Source organism: Oncorhynchus keta, chromosome 25, assembly GCF_023373465.1.
Source record: "Oncorhynchus keta strain PuntledgeMale-10-30-2019 chromosome 25, Oket_V2, whole genome shotgun sequence".
Lineage (NCBI taxonomy): Eukaryota > Metazoa > Chordata > Actinopteri > Salmoniformes > Salmonidae > Oncorhynchus > Oncorhynchus keta.
Genome location: NC_068445.1, coordinates 11,513,783 through 11,534,793, shown reverse-complemented (window position 1 = coordinate 11,534,793; position 21,011 = coordinate 11,513,783). Strand labels below are relative to the sequence as shown.

Genomic DNA, 21,011 nt, shown 5'->3' with positions numbered 1-21,011 from the left:
TTCCGCAGTTTATACAAGACCCTACCCACCCTCCTTTTGGCAAATCTGACCATGACTCTATTTTGCTCCTCAAACAGGAAGTACCCATGCTAAGGACTATTCAACGCTGGTCTGACCAATATCGGAATCCACACTTCGAGATTGTTTTGATCACGCGGACTGGGATATGTTCCGGGTAGCCTCAGAGAATAATATCAAAGTATACTCTGATTCAGTGAGTGAGTTTATAAGGAAGTGTGTTGGAGATGTTGTACCCACTGTGACTATTAAAACCTGCCCTAACCAGAATCCGTAGATAGATGGCAGCATTCGTGCAAAACTGAAAGTACGTACCACTGCATTTACACATGGCAATGCGACTGGGAATATGGAAGAATACAAACAGAGTAGTCATTCCCTCCGCAAGGCAATCAAGCAAGCAAAATATCAGTATAGCGACAAAGTGGAGTCACAAATCAATGGCTCAGACACAAGACGTATGTGGCAGGGTCTACAGACAATCATGGACTACAAAATCCAGCCACGTCACGGACACCGAAGTCGTGCTTCCAGACAAACTAAACACCTTCTTCGCCCGCTTTGAGGACAATACAGTGCCACCGACACGGCCCACTACCAAGGACTGTGGATTCTCCTTCTCCATGGCTGACGTGAGTAAGACATTTAAATGTGTTAACTCTCGCAAGGCTGCCGTCCCAGATGGCATCCCTAGCTGCGTCCTCAGAGCATACGCAGACCAGCTGGCTGATGTGTTTATGGACATATTCAATCTCTCCCTATCCCAGTCTGCTGTCCCCACATGCTTCAAGATGGCCATCATTGTTCCTGTACCCAAGAATGCAAAGGTAACTGAACAAAATGACTATTACCCCGTAGCACTCACTACTAGTGCTTTGAGAGACCATATCAAGGATCATATCACCTCTACCTTACCTGTCACCCTTGGCCGTCTTCAATTTGCTTACAGACCCAATGATGCAATCGCCATCACACTGCACACTGCCCTATCCCATCTGGACAAGAGGAATAAGAATGATGTTCATTGACTATAACTCAGCATTCAACAGCATAGTACCCTCCAAGCTCATCATTAAGCTCGAGACCCTGGGTCTTGACCCCACCCTGTGCAACTGGGTCCTGGACTTTCTGACGGGCCGCCCTCAGGTGGTGAAGGTAGGAAACAACATCTCCACTTCGCTGATCCTCAACACTGGGGCCCCACAAGGGTGCGTGCTCAGCCACCTCATGTACTCCCTGTTCACCCATGACTGCGTGGCCATGCACGCCTCCAACTCAATTATCAAGTTTGCAGACGACACAACAGTAGTAGGCTTGATTACCAACAATAACTAGACAGCCTACAGTGAGGAGGTGAGTGTGTTGTCAGGAAAATAACCTCTCACTCAACGTCAACAAAACAAAGGAGATGATCGTGGACTTCAGGAAACAGCAGAGGGAGCACCCCCCTATCCACATCAACGGGACTGCAGTAGAGAAGGTAGAAATGTTTAAGTTCCTCTGCGTACACTACCGGTCAAAAGTTTTAGAACACCTACTCATTCAAGGGTTTTTCTACTTTTCTATTTTACTACTTTCTACATTGTAGAATAATAGTGAAGACATCAAACCTATGAAATAACACATATGGAATCATGTAATAACCAAAAAAGTGTTAAACAAATCAAAATAGATTTTATATTTCAGATTCTTCAAATAGCCACCCAATGCCTTGATGACAAATTTGCACACTCTTGGCATTCTCTCAACCAGCTTCATGGGGTAGTCAGCTGGAATGCGTTTCAAATAACAGGTGTGCATTGTTAAAAGTTAATTTGTGGAATTAATGCGTTTGAGCCAATCAGTTGTGTTGTGACAAGGTAGGGTGGTATACAAAAGATAGCCCTATTTGGTAAAAGACCAAGTCCATATTATGGCAAGAACAGCTCAAATATGCAAATAGAAACAACAGTCCATCATTACTTTAAGACATGAAGGTCAGTCAATACGTAAAATTTGAAAGTGTCTTCCAAGTGCAGTTGCAAAAACCAGCATATGTGGGAACTCCTCCAAGACTGTTGGAAAAGCATTCCAGGTGAGCTGGTTGAGAGATGCCAAGAGTGTGCAAAGCTGTCATCAAGGCGAAGAAGGGTGGCTAGTCTAAGAATATCAAATATATTTTGATTTGTTTAACACCATATGTGTTATTTCATAGTTTTGGGGTCTTCAGTATTATTCTACAATGTAGAAAATAGTAAAAATAAAGAAATGTCCTTGAATGAGTAAGTTTTCTAAAACTTTTGACCGGTAGTGTACATATCACTGACATACTGAAATGGTCCACTCACACAGACAGTGTTGTGAACAAGGCGCAACAGCGTCTCTTCAACCTCATGAGGCTGAAGAAATGTGGCTTGTCACCTAGAACCCTCACGAACTTTAACAGATACAGAATTGAGAGCATCCTGTCGAGCTGTATCACCGCCTGGTATGGCAACTGCACCGCCCACAACTGCAGGGCTCTCCAGAGGGTGGTGTGATCTGCACAGCGAATCACCAGGGGCAAACTACCTGCACTCCAGGACACCTAGAGCACCCGATGTCACAGGAATGCCAAAAATATCATAAAGGACAACAACCACCCGAGCCACTGCCTGTTCACCCCGCCATCATCCAGAAGGCGAGGTCAGTACAGGTACATCAAAGCTGGGACCGAGAGACTGAAAAACAGCTTCTATCTCAAGGCTATCAGACTGTTAAAAAGCCATCACTAGCACAGAGAGGCTGCTGCCTACACACAGACTTGAAATCATTGTCTACTTAATACATGGAACACTAGTCACTTTAATAATGCCACTTTAATAACGTTTACATATCTTGCATTACTCATCTCATATGTATATACTGTATTCTATACTATCTATGCCGCTCTTGCATTGCTCAGCCATTATATATATATTAATATATTCTTATTCCATTCCTTACTTAGATTTGTGTGTATTAGGTATTTGATGTGGAATTGTTAAATATTACTTGTTAGATATTGCTGCACTGTCGGAAGTTGAAGCACAAACATTTCGCTATACTAGCAATGAACATCTGCTAACCATGTGTATGTGAGCAATAACATTTGATTTGATTTAGTAACCAGGTTGTTAGCTAGCTAGTTAGCTAATGAGGTAACATGACTGAACAAGGTGTAAACAAATGCCTGTGAGTGGTTTTGAATGACCCACGACATGGTTTATTAACAGGGCCTAAAAAACAATGTTTTTGGTCCACCAGCCACTGTGGCAGTTAGATATAAAAATCTACCAGCCACTCAGAATTCTTACCAGCCAATACATGTATTCACCATAACAACACACAAAAAAACACACACAAAAACATAAATTCTCCAGGTTTCAGATTTCCAGTTTTTTGTTCAGGTTTTCACTTTTAAAATGACACTTTTTGAATAGAAAACACAAGTGGATGTTAAACCACATCAGGAGAACACTTTTGAGGTCTGGGGAAGAAAAAAGTATATATATTTTAGAGTGTGTATTAATTTCAATTGAGCAATTCAAGAGACTGGTGTTTGGCTTGCAGTGTTTCTGTATTGCATGCACAATAGAAGAGTTTGCTAAACAAAATATGACCCGATTGATACAAATCATTAGGATATCACATCATTCAGCCAGGTAAGCCTACTTTGCAGTTAACATTTAATTTGTTATATTTTATGAGAAAGCCTTTCGAAATGACTGTTTCAGCATCACTAACTTGCTACACAAAGTGGTCAACAGAGGCATTCCCAAGCAATTACGTCGTCAGAAAGTTACAAGAAATACAAATCACTGATGCATTCTTTGCATGTAGGCTTTGGATTGAATGAATCTGTTCTCACTTTTCTCTTTAGGACACTCGGAAACAACTGCACAGCGAAGCCTATCATTACAGCAATTATTACAGAGGTGATTTTTTTTCATGGTCGCACTGGTGCTTCCAAAATAAAATGTCAGGTCGCACAGCAAAATATCCAGGAGGATATGGGACCAAAATGGTCGCACTTTAGAGGCCAGAGCAAGATACCATTCCAAACTCCTCTATTTGTGTGATGAATGGTTGACACAAATAACAGTAGAACATGTAAAAGGATGGACTTGTGCTGGAGGATTAAATGCCTTATGTGTTTTTGGGCTCATACTTTCATATTTATGGCTGGGGTTTGACTCTGTTTTTTCCCTGCTCAAGAAGTCAGTCTTCACATACCAAGTACCCCTAACTCTAAAATATATCTGCTTTCTGCTCCTTTAATCACCTGAATAGGCATCCCTTCATGCAATTTACAACAGACTATCATGTACAAACCTGGCCTCAGATTTAAAAAAATATATATTTCTTATCCGAGACATATGTTACGTTCATAGGAGGTTGGTGTCATCATGGAAACCATGTGTTGGATGTACTCAATTTTTGCCGTTCCAGACATTATTATGAGTGGTCCTCCCCTCAGCAACCTCCTGTGGTTACGTTTCATATGGTATGTATTCATTTGTGGGAGTCCAACATCCATTTCGCGTGATATGTTAAGAATGACAATTCGTATGATACAGTATGTTACGAATTAACGAAACCTACAATATGGCATGAATTTGTTAAACTTATGATATGTTCCTAATTCCAATTTGTTGTAGTTAGCTAAGTGGCTAGGTGGCTAATGCTAATGTTAGCTAGCTGGTTAGGGTTAAGGTTAGGGTTAGGGAAAGGGTTAGCTAAAAGAGTTATGGAAAAGGTTAGCTAACATGCTAAGTTGTTGCAAAGTAACTGAAAAGTAGTTAGCTAAATAGCTAAAATTCCAAAGTTGTTCATGATGGAGGGTGGCTCTTAATTGGGGAGGAGAGTTTCGTGGTAATGGTAGGAGTGGAATTGGTGGAATGGTATAAAACACATCCAACAAATGGTTTCCATGTGTTTGATGCCATTCCATTCGCTCCGTTCCAGCCATTATTATGAGCTGTCCTTCCCTCAGCAGCCTCCTGTGTTTTTTTCCCTGTGTTTTTTCCTGAAATGCAGAGACACATTTCAGTTGAAGGCATTCAGTTGTACAACTGACTAGGTATCCCCCACTTTCCCGAAGTGGCTAGGTGGCTAATGCTAACGTTGGCTAGCTGGTTAAGGTTAGGAGTTAGGTTAAAGGGTTAAGGTTACGGAAGGGTTAGCTAACATGCTACGTCGTTGCAAAGTAGCTAAAAAGTAGTCGTAGTTGAAAAGTTGCTAAAGTTGTTCCTGATGAGATTCAAACATGCAACCTTTGGCTTGCTAGATGTTTGTGTTATACGCCCACCCACCCACCCTCTTTTCGTTTTTGCATCAATGTAACCATACAAAATGTAACATATCATACTAATTTAAATGTGCTGGATTTACATTTACTGTGTTAGGTCTAGTCTATGAGACCAGGCTGCATGTACAGGTAAAAGGGAAAGAATTTCAGAACAAAAGTGAAGCAATCCATGCAAGCCACAACTGACATGTCCTACATGGGAAACCATGAACTTTCCTTACATACAAAGACTTTTTCACTAAAAAATTCCAGCATGCAATAGATGGATTAGTAGACTTTAGCGATGAACCCTCTAGAAGTCCCAAAGATTCTATAGCTTGACAAGTGTGGTATGCAATAGCTCCATTAGTTCTGCTCCTTGTCTTACAGTATGCATCACTTATAATGGACTATTCATAAAAGTGTCAGCGTAATGACATAACGTAGTTGTTATCGTTGATGAAACTACCTCTGTCTAGTTGTGTTTTATTTAAAAGCATTCTACTTGGCAAACTGTACAGTATAGACATGATTTCTTACACTTTGTTGATTCATTTCTGTCTCTTCATATGACTTTTCAAGTGGCCGAATAAAAATGTTCTCCTATAGTATATCTTGTCTGCCTGTTGCATTATTCACATCCGTCACTTCAAAGGCTTGCCTTAGTCAGAGGGGCAATAGAGGACTGGGACTGACAAATGCACAAGTTGTAAAACTTAACAAGGTGTGAACGCCCTCCCGGTGCCCTGGCCTTCCAATGTGCAGAAAGCAGCCTATGTTAGTCCTCAGGGACCTGGTACCAGGCCCGGGGGATGGAACAGTGACAGTGTTGTTCTTAGAGAGGAAACATCAGGTTGTTTTTGGTTGGACCAGAGCTGGCCCTGCAGGAGAGAGGAGTGGCATTGCCTGACTGGCTGGACACTCCTGATTTATCTGTGCATTTCAGAATTACGTTCCTCACCTCTATGCCATTTATATGATGTTTTCCCCCTGCTCTGTACAGGCAAACACCCGTGCGTCTCACCCCTCGCCCAACTCCAGTACATGTTACCAGCTCCAGTGTAATCTAAAGTTGGGCTTGAACGCCACACCACACACTGTCTTGGCCACACTGGAGAGCAAGCATCGGGGAGGCTTGGATAAATTCTGTTGTACTGCTGGACATTCTGGGACACATCAAACAGCATACTTTGAAACTGGTTTTAAATGACGTTATAGATTATCTATGCCAATCTAACCACACATTCATTCAGCCTTTGAAGACAAACTTGGAAGCACAGCTCCTCTTCATCAAAATGAAACCACAGCAAACACACAACCTGAGGTCACTGACTCCCTGGGAGGTGTGGCATTCTATTTGTCTCTTGAAAATCAATCTCCTTTGAAAATGAATCATTTGACATCTGCAGGCAGATGAGCAGAATCATAGGCCTAATTTGTATCGATCTGACAGCTGCCTTTAACCCAGGTCGCCATGCTATATTGATGGATGGTTAGTCTCACGATCTTGGCTGTTGAAAGAAGCATGGACACCAATGAAGAAGATAGACATGGAATGTAGGTTACTGCTGGTTCTGTTGTGGTTGATTTAACCAGAGTTGGGTAATTTTCTCAAAGCATAGACCAGGGTATGTCTGTAGGTTGCCTCACATAGAATTGTGAGAGAGTAGCACCCTCCACTGGTTCAAATTAGATAAACATTTCAAATGGAGGTAAATAAAGAGACAGTAATATAGTGCATATGACAAAGACTTAAGGCCATAACTTTATCAAAAGTCTAGCATTTATATTGATCTTGATATGGAATTATTCCACTCTGTCAGGGCAGCAAAACCTGACCAATAGATATATCAAGTACAGAGAGAACATTTTCACCAATCAAGAGTTGAAGTTTTGCACCATCGATCAAAATCTGTCAATTCGCTTGATATTCTTAATCATCACAATTTTACCTGATTCGTCAAAGAAGTTGTGATGACAAGATTGTGCCACAAGCGGGTGACTTATAGTGTTCTTCCTAAGGGTATTTTAACAGGAAACGTGTTTCTATTAAATGTGTGTGGACCTGCTGTAGGCTAATATGATCAACATATCAAATGGCGACACGGTGTTGTTGTGTGTGTGTCCTTCCAGACTTCCCTCTCACTCCATGGCGATCATGACCAGCGGAGACATCTGTAGCTTCAGACCAACTGCAGGGCACTATTACACCATCATTTCAGAGGTGGCTGACAATCTGCATTTAATATTACCCTGAATGCCTCTTAGAGAGCAAACAGCAATGGGGTGTGAATGGCAAAAAAAAGAAGAGTTTTCCAACCACTGAAGGAACATTTATGGGTAAAAAAGAAAGCATTCTTCTGGCCTTTATGACATGGTTCTGATGTTAGCACTTCAGCTGAACAAAGGTTAAACGTGACTAATGTGAATACCAACATGATGTCATCGACTCCCTGTGAACACCGTAGGATTAGTAGTACTTGTTTGTCATTTCACTGTATTTCTAACTGTAGAGTTGTAGTATCTTGGTGGTTACTGTACACCTTCAACTACCTCCTGGGCTAGACATGCCATTTATATCACCTGTTCTAATTTGCATTCTCTTTGGATACCTATTACTTACCCTCTGAGTGAGTATCCAAAACACAATTGTATTTGCTCCCCTTTAGGATTTTCATCCTACTCAACACTGTCATTCAATCAAATAATCTCTTCTCAAGAGTAAATTCAGGTTTTATCACTGGTGTGTTTACCACCGCTGTGGGTCCATCATGAAAAAATATCAAATTATTATCAGGGCATGTGTTGATAGGACAATGGATCTGGCCAAGCCCACATCTGCACTCTCCCACACAAGCCTTTCGCTTTCCTCATGCATGGGCTCGCTGTTATTCTTATTTTTCCTGGCACCAGTAACTGGCTCGTTTGTCGGTCTCTGTGTCAGAAGCGACAGGGCAGCCTCATGAGTACTCAGTACCGTCAAGTCATAGCCCCGGCGGTGTTCCTGCTACTGGGAATAGCAGGGATTCTACTGGTCGTCATCCCGATTGACGACGTGAGGGAACCTCCACAATTCATGGTAATAACGTTCGTTACCTTTTCTCATGTTTACGGGTGAGAAAATGAAAGTCGTTACCGTATTTGCATACACCTGTCGATGGGTGGTTTAGCCAATAATTTCACGACACAGTCTAGATAAAATTAGAGAAAATAACGTTAAGGCTAATGTGATAACAGTATTATATCATCTTACTTAATCATTGCAGGGACTGATCATTACACAGGTTGTTTAATTAAAGCACCAGTTGGTGCCAACTGTTACAAATATAATATTGTATGTAGGCTATAGCCCTACAGCTGGCTTATAGGACTGAAAAACTTAAAATATGTTGGTTATAATGTTATGAAGGTATGCGATAATAGAGGCTAGGAAAACAGGACTATTTTTGCTAACAACATAAGATATAATAGCATTTAGCCTACTATAATAACATTTGTAAACAATATTATTGGTGTTTTTGCACTATGGGTTGGGTAGGTTACTTTCTAAATGTAATCAGTTAAGTTACTAGTTACCCAAACTCAGTAATGTAAAATGATTACATTGTTACTTTAAGATTACTTTCCCCTTAACAGGTATTAGAAGAAGACAAAAATATACACTACCAGACAACATTTTGGATACACCTACTCATGCAAGGGTTTTTCTTAATTTTAAAAATATTTTCTACATTGTAGAATAATAGTGAGGGCATCAACACTATGAAATACCACATATGGAATCATTGTTTGGGGTGGCCTAGTGGTTAGAGCATTGGGCCAGTAACTGAAAGGTTGCTGGATCAAATCCCTGAGCTGACTAGGTATAAATCTGTCGTTCTGCCCCTGAACAAGGCAATTTGCCTGGTAGGCTGTCTTGTAAATAAGAATTTGTTCTTAACTGACTTCCCTAGTTCAATAAAGGTTAATTGTAGTAACCAAAAAAGTGAATAATATATTTTAAATGTGAGATTCTTCAAAATAGCCACCCTTTACCTTGATGACAGCTTTGCACACTCTTTGCATTCTCTTAACCAGTTTGTTGGGAACTGATTACAGTTACCTTTTTTGTTGTTGTAATACATTACTCCCCAACTCTGGGGGTCACTGGGAAACCACCCAGGACTACAACTCAACTGTTATTACAAAGTCTTTATCAGGGGTCCATTCACCAACTTGCTATTCCTCACAATTTAATCTGTGTTTTTTTTTATCCACTGTTTGATTTGAATGTGGGTTTAATGTTGCTTTCCCTCTTAACACAAAGGAGCAGGGGGAACTCCTAAAGTGGTGATGATATGCATTGCCGCAGGGTTCAGAGTTCTGCATTAGTGCATCACAATTGCAATTCATATCCAAGCTATTGTTTGTCAATTGAAGACTTATACTGAACAAAAATATAAAAGCAATATGCAACAATTTCAAAGATTCTACTGATGTACAGGCCCTGATCTATGGATTTCACATGACTGGGAATACAGATATGCATCTGTTGGTCACAGATTCCTTAAAAAAAGGTAGGGGCGTGGATCAGAAAACCAGTCAGTATCTGGTGTGACCACCATTTGCCTCATGCAGCACGACACATGTCCTTCACATAGAGTTGATCAGGCTGTTGATTGTGGCCTGTGGAATGTTGTCCCATTCTTCTTCAATGGCTGTGCGAAGTTGCTGGATATTGGTGGGAACTGGAACACGTCGTACACGGGAACTGGAACACCCTTCACGTAACAAGACACCATACACAATCAAACATGCTCAATTGGTGATATGTCTCATGAGTATGCATTCCATAGAAGAACTGGGACATTTTCAGTTTCCAGGAATTGTGTACAGATCCTTGCTACATGGGGCCATGCATTATCATGTTGAAACATGAGATGATGGCGGTGATGAATGGCATGACAATTGGCCTCAGGATCTCATCACGGTATCTCTGTGCATTGAAATTGCCATTGATGAAATGCAATTCTGTTCATTGTCCGTAGCTTATGTCTGCCCATATCATAACCCCACCACCACGAGGCACTCTGTTCACAACATTGACATCAGCAAACCGCTTGCCCACACTACCCCATACACGCTGTCTGCCATCTGCCCGGTACAGTTGAAACCGGGATTGATTTGTGAAGAGCACACTTCTCCAGCCTACCAGTGGTCATTGAAGGTGAGCATTTTCCCACTGAAGTCAGTTACGATGCCGAGCGGCAGTCAGGTACAGATCATGGTGTGGACGCAAGCACGCAGATGAGCTTCCCTGAGATGGTTTCTGACAGTTTGTGCAGAAATTATTTGGTTGTACAAACCCATAATTTCATCAGCTGTCTGGCTGGCTGGTCTGACGATCCCGCAGGTGAAGAAGCCAGATGTGGAGGTCCTGGGCTGGCGTGGGTATAAGTGGTCTATGGCTGTTAGGCTGGTTGGACGTACTGCCAAATTCACTAAAACAACATTGGAGGCTTCTTATGGTAATTTAATGTTAATTTCTCTATCTGGCAAATGCTCTGGTGTATATTTCTGCAGTCAGCATGCCTATTGCACACTCCCTCAACTTGAGACATCTGTGGCATTGTGTTGTACAACAAAACTGCACATTTTAGAGTGGCATTTTAAAGTTCCCAGCATAAGGTACACCTGTGTAATGATCATGCTGTTTAATCAGCTTCTTGATAATCAATCCACCTGACAGGTGTGGCATATCTTGGCACAGATATCTTGGCACAGCAGAAATGCTCACTAACAGGGATGTAAACAAATTTGTGCACAAAATTTGAGAGGAATAAGCTTTTTGTGCTTATGGAACATTTATTTTATTTTAGCTCATGAAACATGGGACCAACCCTTTACATGTTGTGTTTATATTTTTGTTCAGTGTATTTAATGCCTCATTCAGTAGAATACGATTCATTCTTGGAATCTGTAGAAATAATGCTCTCTAAAGCATCCCGAACCGGTTATACATACATTACAAAGGCAATACAATAAACCACACATGCAATATTATTTATACTATGGATATGCAAAATGTGGAGTTAAAAAGTTAGATCAAATTGAACAATTAAACGACGACATGTCAGAGACAAACAGATACTGATACTTGGAGATGAGTAAACCAGCATTTCTGCAATTTGGCAATGCAATGCACCTGGACTGCACACTTGTTCATATACAGATCTGCCTGACATGCAGTATCATGCCTAATAAACCCAACCTCAGAGCATACACTGGAAAACCTTTTTGAAATCAAGCCCAACTTCAAAGGGAAGCATAAAAGGAAGGGATGAAAGAGCAGAAAATAAAGGGAAAGATGTAGAGAGAATAAAAGATATGCATGCCTCTTTTATTCAGCAAATGCTCTATTGTCCCTTTTGGTTACTTTTATCCTTTCTTTCTTTCTGTCCTCATCAGTTACTTTGGTGACCTTTTGTGGCCGTACTGTATTAATGAGAAACACATTTTGAAGGACCAGATGTTGGTCAGCGATACTTTGACTTTGCTGTGGGAACCTTTCACTGTGCAGGGGAAATAACACACATTTTGAAAATAAAAGCACTGAAATGTCAACAGGTGTAAGATGTACAATAAATTTTAAAAGTACTGTAGTTTTGCCAGGTAAATTCTGAAACGTGTATTGCTTATTTACATTTAGTCTGTTTCTCTGACTTTTCCAACCGTGCTGTCTGTTTCAGTATGGAGTTGTCCTGGATGCTGGCTCGTCCCACACTGCCATGTACATCTACAAGTGGCCAGCTGATAAACAAAATGGCACTGGCATTGTCACTCAGCACAGCGAGTGCCATGTCAAGGGTAAGAGCGCTTTTGCTAATACATTATTAGGTATCAACCCCTAACACACCCACTAAAACTGAAGAGATTGCATATGTTAATGTGACACACACAATATCCACCTCGCCTATTTCAGGGAAAGGTGGAGCTATTACCATATTTCTCATACCTATCCATTCCAAATCTACATGAAATGCCTAGGGTAAGGGCTAGTATTGGATTTCGATTTCAGTAGTGTCTATCAGAGCCAGAAAGGCTGACACTTATCCAGTGTTGGAGTGTTCTGGAAACTTTCACTTCTACTTACATTTTTCTCCAAAGGAATGAGGAATGACCGGTCAGAGACATTCATATTACAGAAGTGATTTTTCACAGTAATTATTTTTGTATAATTTCTGTTTAACTGAGTGGCCAGGTTCCTGTTTTTGTGCCATGTACGCTGTTTGCCCTCTACATTTCTTCCTCTAATACTAAAGTTTGGTTTCAGTTGAGCAGGTTACCATAGAAACACTTGTGAAATTGTATTCCATCCATTCAGATACATGTTCTCTCACGTGAAAGAAAAAAGGTTAGGCACAAGTCAAAATTGGCAGAAGTCATGTGCACTTTATGGTATTTCTTTTCTGATTCCTATTATATTCTACTCTATTATTTTATGTTGTATACCTACCCAGGAGGAGGGGTATCCAGCTATGCAGGTGAGCGAGGGGGTGCAGGACGCAGTCTGGAACCCTGTCTGGATCAGGCTTTGAAAGACATCCCCAAATCCAGACACCACCTCACCCCATTGTATCTGGGAGCCACAGCGGGTATGAGGCTTCTGAAGTGAGTGGGAAACACACCATTAAATGTACTTTCAGATCAGATACACAGTGCAATAGCATCTTCCATTCATGGATTATTTGAGCTGTCACATTAGAATGACTAATGAATGGCTTTATACTTACTGTATGTTGGATAATGACAACATTTCGATAGGAACAGATCTAGACAATAATGTCTATTTCCTCTCTCTTTCCCACAGTATATCCAACCCCATAGAGTCAGAGAAGATACTAAAGGAAGTTGGCAGCAAGCTGCATACTTATCCTTTCGACTTCAGAGGGGCGACCATCTTGAGTGGACCGGAGGAGGGGGCATATGGCTGGGTCACTGTAAACTATCTGTTAGAGAACTTTATCAAGGTGAAGCTCCAGAGTCCACATCAAAGCCATTCAAGTCAACTGAGGAATAAATGTTAAGCAGTGTTGGCAATGTAGATGAATAAGAAACATTGGTTTGTTGTTATTGTTTCTCAAGACCAACTGGCTGTCATTTAAATGTCCTTTTCATTCTTTCTTTTGTCACTTAGTATGGCTTTGCGGGGCATTGGCTTAGTCCTGGCAGAGATACAGTGGGTGCTCTGGACTTCGGAGGCGCCTCCACTCAGATTACCTTTGAGACTGCAGACGTGGTGGAGGACAAGAGTAACGTCATGGAGCTGCGTCTTTATGGTAGAGACTACCACCTATACACACAGAGCTTCCTGTGCTACGGCAGGGACCAGGTCTTACGCAGACTGCTGGCTCACTTGGTCAAGGTAACACACGTTCTCCTAAAACCCAGTAGCATTACAAACATAGAATGATTGAGGGCATCACAAACCAAAGTGCATGATTGTAAAAACATAGATCAATGTTAGGCTCAAATATTGTACATCACAGGAGGTTGGTGGTACCTTATTTGGGGGTGAACGGGCTCACTGTAATGGCTAGAGCGGAATCAGGGGAATGGTATCAAATACATCAAACACATGGTTTCAATGTATTTGATGCCATTCCATTTGCTCCGTTCCAGTCAATATTACGAGCCTTCCTCCCCTCAGCAGCCTCCACTGCAACTTATATCCATTTATCATGAGGATATGTCTACAGAGGTATGTATTTTGTCTCCTCTGTCTCTCAGAATCAAGGTGCTGGGCCCCATGTATCACACCCCTGCTATCCAGCAGGTTTCAATGTCTCCATGAAGTTGGACAAGGTGTTTGACTCCCCATGCACGGCAGACCAAATGCCCACTCCCTACAGCCCCCAGGACCCCCTGACGGTGATTGGAACTGGGCATTACCAGCACTGCCTGGGCAACATGTCCAAGATATTCTCCTTTGACAGGTGCTCTTTCTCCAAGTGCTCCTTTGATGGAGTCTTTCAGCCCAACGTCACTGGTAGCTTCATGGTGAGGAGGATCCCCTGCATGGAACGCACTTTAGGATCAATACATGGTTCATTGTCAGAATAGATCCCATGTTCTTTCAAATGTACACAGTATCCTAGTATTTAGTTCCAATGCATTCGGAAAGTATTCAGACCCCTTGACTTTTTCCATATTTTGTTACATTCGGGGGGCTCCAGAGTGACGCAGCAGTCTAAGGCACTGGTTCTTAGAGCAAGAGGCATCACTACCGTCCCTGTTTCAAATCCAGGCTGTATCATATCTGGCCGCCCTCAGGGAGTCCTATTGGCCGACGCACAATTGGCCCAGGTTTGGCCGGGGTAGGCCATCATTGTAAATAAGAATTTGTTCTTAACTGACTTGCCTAGTTAATTAAATATAAATAAATCATTACAGCCTATTTCTAAAATTGATTAAATATTTTTTTCCCCTCATCAATCTACACACAATACTACATAATGACAAAGCAAAAACAGGTTTTTATAAATGTTTACACATTCATTTACATAATTATTCAGACCCTTTACTCAGTACTTTGTTGAAGCACCTTTGGCAGCTATTAAAACATCGAGTTGTCTTGGGTATGACGCTACAAGCTTGGCACACCTGTATTTGGGGAGTTTCTCCCATTCTTCTCCGCAGATCCTCTCAAGCTCTGTCAGGTTGGATGGGGAGCATTGCTGCATAGCTCTTTTCAGGTCTCTCCAGAGATGTTCAATCGGGTTCAAGTCCGGGCTCTGGCTGGGCCACTGAAGGACAGTCAGAGACTTGTCCTGAATCCACTCCTGCATTGTCTTGGCTGTGTGCTTAGGGTCGCTGTCGTGTTGGAAGGTGAACCTTCACCTCAGTCTGAGGTCCTGAGCGCTCTGGAGTAGGTTTTCATTAAGGATCTCTCTGTACTTTTCTCCGTTCATCTTTCCCTTGATCCTGACTGGTCTACCAGTCACTGCCGCTGAAAAACATCCCCACAGCATGATGCTGCCACCACCATGCTTCACTGTAAGGATGGTGCCAGGTTTCCTCCTAATGTGACACTTGGCATTCAGGCCAAAGTGTTCAATCTTGGTTTCATCAGACCAGAGAATCTTGTTTGTCATGGTCTGAGAGTCATTTAGGTGCCTTTTGGCAAACTCTAAGTGGGCTGTCATGTGCCTTTTACTAAGGAGTGGCTTCCGTCTCGCCACTCAACCATAAAAGCCTGATTGGTGGAGTGCTGCAGAGATGGTTGTCCTTCTGGAAGGTTCTCCCATCTCCACAGAGGAACTCTGGAGCTATGTCACAGTGACCATCAGGTTCTTGATCACCTCCCTGACCAAGGCCCTTCTCCCCCGATTCCTGGTGGTTCCAAACTCCTTCCATTTAAGAATGATGGAGGCGACTGTGTTTTTGGGACCTCCAATGCTGCAGATTTTTTTTGGTAACCTTCCCTAGATCTGTACCTTGACACAATCCTGTCTTGGAGCTCTATGGACAATTCATGGCTTGGTTTTTGCTCTGACATGCACTGTCAACTGTGGGACGTTCTTTAGACAGGTGTGTACCTTTCCAAATCATGTCCAATCATTTGAATTTACCACACAGGACATCACAAGGATGATCAATGGAAACAGGATGCACCTGAGCTCAATTTGGAGTCTCATAGCAAAGGGTCTGAATACTTATGTAAATAATTAATTTCTGTTTTTTATTTGTAATAAATTTGCACCATTTTCTTTCTTCATTTTTTTGCTTTGTCATTATGGGGTATTGTGTGTATATTGATAAGGAATTATTTTTATTTAATCCATTTTAACGTAACGTAACGTAACGTAACAGAATGTGGAAAATGTGTCTGAATACTTTCCGAATGCACTGTATGTACTTTGGTACAAGCTATTTAACAATAAGATGCATTGATTTCCTTTCAGGCAAGTATTTATTTGCTGACTTTTGGTCAGAACAATAGGGTTTTATGTTTTCATTCATAGGCTATGTCACTGTATGCCATTGCATGTAGACAAATCCCACAGCCGCATGAGATTAATTAGACAGGCTAATCCTCTGGGTATTGCTCTGATGTCAAGGGGCTTATTGAGCAATCTGTTTTATTTTCCTCTCCACAGGCGTTTTCTGCCTTCTTCTACACTCATGTCTTCCTGCAGCGCACCACTGGCATCACTGTAACATCCCCCACTCTACTGGAGGGAGCCACCCACACTGTCTGCAACATGGGCTATCAGGAAGTACTGTACTGCTGGGCTCAGCTGACTGACTCAGGCTATTCTTTGACAATTTATCTATGTAATACACTTTCGTTGAAACAATGGTTTTCTCTTATTCTCACAACACTTAGAAAAAAAGGTGCTATCTAGAACCTAAAAGGGTTATTCGGCTGTCCTCATAGGAGAAACCTTTGAAGAACCCTGGTTCCAGGTAAAACGCTTTTGGTTCCAGGTAGAACCCATTTGTGTTCCATGTAGAGACCTTTTGAGTACCATGTAGAACCCTTTCCACAGAGGGTTTTACATGGAACCCAAAAGGGTTCTCCGTGGAAACAAAAAGGGTCCTTTGGGTACAGTCGAAGAACCCTTTTGGAGACCTTTTTTTAAAAGAGTGTACAGTGAATCTCGTATTACAGCAACTGAGTCAAATAGCATAAGAGGGTGGATGTTCTCCCAAATGTTGAATGCTGGGAAGAAAATATCTACTTAGACTGTGAGAGTGAGCCTTAATTATGTTACCTGGAAGGTAGCAGGCACTGCACAGGATTATCATCTGAGTGAAAGGAGATCTAATAGTCAGGGAATTTAATTCCATTACTGGTATTTTGGATGTTTTCTGAGAACTTATGAAAATGTCCTGTTGATGTGTGTATCAAATGAGGCAGGTGGGAGGAGCTATTGTAATGGCTGGAATTTTGTATTATTATTTATCGGGAGCCATTTGATTTTAGGGCTCCCGAGTGGCGCAGCGGTCTAAGGCAATGCATCTCAGTACTAGCGGGGTTACTACAGACACCCTGGTTGGAATCCAGGCTGTATCACAACCGGCCGTGATTGGGAGTCCCATAAGGCGGCACACAATTGGCCCAGCTTTGTCCGGGTTTAGCCCGGTGTAGGCCGTCATTGTATATAAGAAATTGTTCTTAACTGACTTGCCTAGTTAAATAAAGGTTACATTTAAAACCAAAAGGTTGCTAGATCGAATCTCCGAGTTGACGAGGTAAAAATCTGTTGTTCTGTCCCTGAACAAGGCAGTTAACCCACTGTTCCTAGGCCGTCATTGTAAATAAGAACTTATGCTTAACTGACTTGCCTAGTTAAATAAAAAATATTGGGGAGAGCCGTTGTGCTGTGAGGTGTTTTTTTAAACCAGGCTTGCTGTTCATTTACGCTATATGAGATGGGAGTTCCATGCAATCATGGCATGTATAATACTGTACATTTAATTTAATTTGTTGTCTGGAATGGAATCAATAATCAACTCCGTTCCATAGATTCCGTTACAGCCTTTACAAAGATCCCATCCTCTTATAGCTCCTCTCACCAGCAAGTGAACAGAGGAATACTAAGAATTCTATGAAATGAACATTGTCATGTTTTTCTTACCCCCCTCCACATAAACAGATGCTAGAGAAGGCCCCAGACCAGAAGGGTCGTCTACAGGATTACTGTGCAGCCTCTGTCTTTATCCAGGTCCTCATGCTCCAAGGCTATGGCTTTGATGAGCTCTCCTTCCCTCGGATCTCTTTCCAGAGAAAGGTGAGCAGCAAAGTAAACCTTATGAATGTTTGAATCTATTTCAATTAGGGATGCCCGATATATCGGTGAACATATCGCAATCGGCCGATATTAGCTAAAAAAGCCTACATCGGTATCGGCAGATGTCTCGTTTATCGCCAGATGTGCAAAACCTATGTCAAAGCTGACGTGCATACCTAAATAACGAAGGTAAATGACGTAATGACGCCACGTAAAATGTTGCGCTATACTGCAACACAGCATTCCTAAACTTGCCCACAATGTCTGCTGTGTGGATCGAGCAGTCAACAAGTCATTTGAAAGAGTAACAACATTTCAGTGAGACAGCTCAAAGGCAAAATCCATTACAGCCAAGATAATGGAATTCATTGCCCTTGACAATCAACCGTTCTCTGTCTGGGTGACGCTGGCTTTCGCCGACTGGTAGAGCACCGGTTAACACTACTAAGTGCCTAATTTTCCGATGTTGCCCTACCGGAGTTACACAGTAATTGAGTCAGTTATTAGCTTCACAACATACATACTATGGAACGCGTTTGGGCCTGTGCATGTCAAGAAAAAGATACAGTAGCACTGTCAAAACTGTACAAAAAAAGTCAGCAAACACTGGCCACGAACGATGTGTTTACAATACCGCGTTGGTAATTAAGCATAATTTGCTCGACCGCAACTACTCGGGTAGCTAGCTTTAGCTTGGTACCTAGCTAGCACCAATACAACCATACTGAAAACAATGATCAGCAAAAACTGCAGTCATTTTCATTATTCTTAGCATTGATTTCGAAATCCTTGTAAGTATTATCTAGGTTGCCACTTGTTGTTCGAATATTGAAATTAAACTTCAGTTAATTAAGATAAATAGCTAGCCAGCTACTTAACTCTGTTGCTCAAAGCTAACGTTATAAGCAGCCAATTAGCTTCATCTGGCTAGTGAGGCTCGACCGGACCAGGTTATGTGTTGTGAAGCTAGCCACAATAAGGATTAAGGACAATAGTGGAATTTGCGGTTTGCCTTCAAAATAAAAGTATGTCATTGACAGTGATGCAAATGAATACAAATAGTAGAATTATGGCATACTTTTATTTGGGGGGGAAGAACATTGTTTGCATCCACGAGATAGCTAGCTTTAAAAAATAAAAAAAAGACCAGCACTGTAGGTGCGTGAGACAATTTTACCAGCATCATAGCATACGTATCGATGAATCGTTGTGACATGAAATACGAGTCATAGTGTAATTAATGTGTAATAATTTGGTTAAAAAAATGCATGAAAGCGTCATTATCAGGTCCTGATTGGACAACAATCTGATTTGACACGTCAAATAGTGTTATTTGACACGTTAAATTGTGTTAAATAGTATATTTTTGACACTCAAAGACCCAAACGGCGTTCCTTAGAAATCCTGGTTGAGAATGAAAGGACTGAACAAATTAACAACGAAACAGCATAGGAAGTAAGTGAAAGAAATAGGTTCTGATTATGTTTCACTGGTAATGGGGACATACATAAATGGCAACAAAATAAAGTTTTGGTCTGTGTGGTGCGTGTGTAACCTTTTATTTAACTAGGCAAGTCAGTTAAGAACAAATTATTATTTACAATGACGGCCTACCCTGGCCAAACCCTGACGACGCTGTGCCAATTGTGCGCCGCCCTATGGGACTTAACTGTACTAGAATACTTAAACGTCCGCTAAAATGTTAAATATCGTATATCGGTATCGGCCAAAAATGTCATATTGGTGCGGCACTAATTTCAATGCAATAAAAGCTATTTCCATATAGATGTTTAATGTACCCATTGACTACTGTATTGAATTTGGAGTCCAGTTATGGTTTGATTTTCTTATGTTGTGCAGGCGGGAGACACCTCTATTGGCTGGGCCCTGGGTTACATGCTGAGTCTGAGCAGTCTGTTGCCAGGGGAGAGCATGGGACTGAGGAAGGCTCTGCGCCCTGAGGCCTGGGCTGGTCTCATCTTCCTCTTTGTCTTCCTCATCCTCATTGTGTCTGGATATCTTCTACTGAAGACCTGCAAAAAGAAGGACAGTGACAGCATTATCTAAGGTCTTCAAAGCACCATTTGGTTACTGGTTTCCCCAAACAGAATTATGCACTTATCAGTCCTAGAGTTTGTCATTCCAATGTCACATATTTTAGAGGAGGCTACAGGAGAACAGTGTATATCCAAATTTACAAAGAGATATTTCATTTGAAGTCAGATGTATTGTTGACCATTTATACAACATTTTGTACAAGTGTTTGACATTTGGTAATGTTTAAGTGATTTAATGTCATGTACTGTAATTCCAAACCATTCTATCTCGAGTACATGTTTTATAATCAAGGAAACTGAGGATAGATTTGTAGTAGCCTATATGCAGGTATGTGAGAGGTTAAATTTAAGTGCTTACAATGCTGTAATGCAAGTTAGCCATCTGAATTCATGACTTGTTTTTTTGTGCGGTTGTTAGACTGTGTTAACTCAGGACTCTGTTGTTTGTGTGTGTCATTCTTTGCTAGCATGTCATAACATTTTAAATGAGTTACATTTATTGCTTTTTCCTTGTTGATAATCTGTCATTTTGACAGACCGTACCAAAGCAAGACTAAAAAGAAAAGGGAACCAAAATAATAAAAATCTATGAAAACCACAACTTATTATGTATTCTCTGGCTGATGTGACCTCTATGAGTAGTCATGGTGGTCATATCAATGTTTTGACATTGCGGTGACAGCTAAACATTTTGCTTTATTAAAAAAAAAAAACATTTTTAATCACTTCATAGAGTCCTTGAGACTTAGATAGTCTTGTTCATGTCCCTGTTGACTGTTCCTAATTCATGTTGTATTCTTGCATTTTTTTATATATATATTTTTTATAATATGTTTATTATTTTACAATAAAAAATCTAATAAAAAAAGACAG

General features: G+C 41.2%; 1 protein-coding gene across 1 annotated transcript; it reads left to right on the top strand.

Moving 5' to 3' along the window:
- Positions 1 to 8,173: 8,173 nt before the first annotated feature.
- On the top strand, positions 8,174 to 20,739 carry LOC118358173 (ectonucleoside triphosphate diphosphohydrolase 2-like). Its single transcript, XM_035735702.2, has 9 exons — positions 8,174 to 8,384; positions 12,034 to 12,151; positions 12,805 to 12,955; positions 13,155 to 13,314; positions 13,482 to 13,709; positions 14,075 to 14,344; positions 16,444 to 16,563; positions 17,947 to 18,081; positions 19,942 to 20,739. The coding sequence occupies exons 1-9, from the start codon at positions 8,178 to 8,180 to the stop codon at positions 20,146 to 20,148; spliced, it is 1,596 nt and encodes a 531-aa protein (XP_035591595.1). The 5' UTR covers positions 8,174 to 8,177; the 3' UTR covers positions 20,149 to 20,739.
- The last annotated feature ends 272 nt before the right edge of the window (positions 20,740 to 21,011 follow it).

Excerpts from the sequence above, each read along its gene's own strand:
- LOC118358173 (XM_035735702.2), top strand. The coding sequence starts at position 8,178 with ATGCATGGGCTCGCTGTTATTCTTATTTTTCCTGGCACCAGTAACTGG. Across the intron at positions 13,315-13,481 it reads TGTTAGAGAACTTTATCAAG|TATGGCTTTGCGGGGCATTG; the intron begins GTGAAGCTCCAG and ends TTTGTCACTTAG. Across the intron at positions 16,564-17,946 it reads GCAACATGGGCTATCAGGAA|ATGCTAGAGAAGGCCCCAGA; the intron begins GTACTGTACTGC and ends CCACATAAACAG.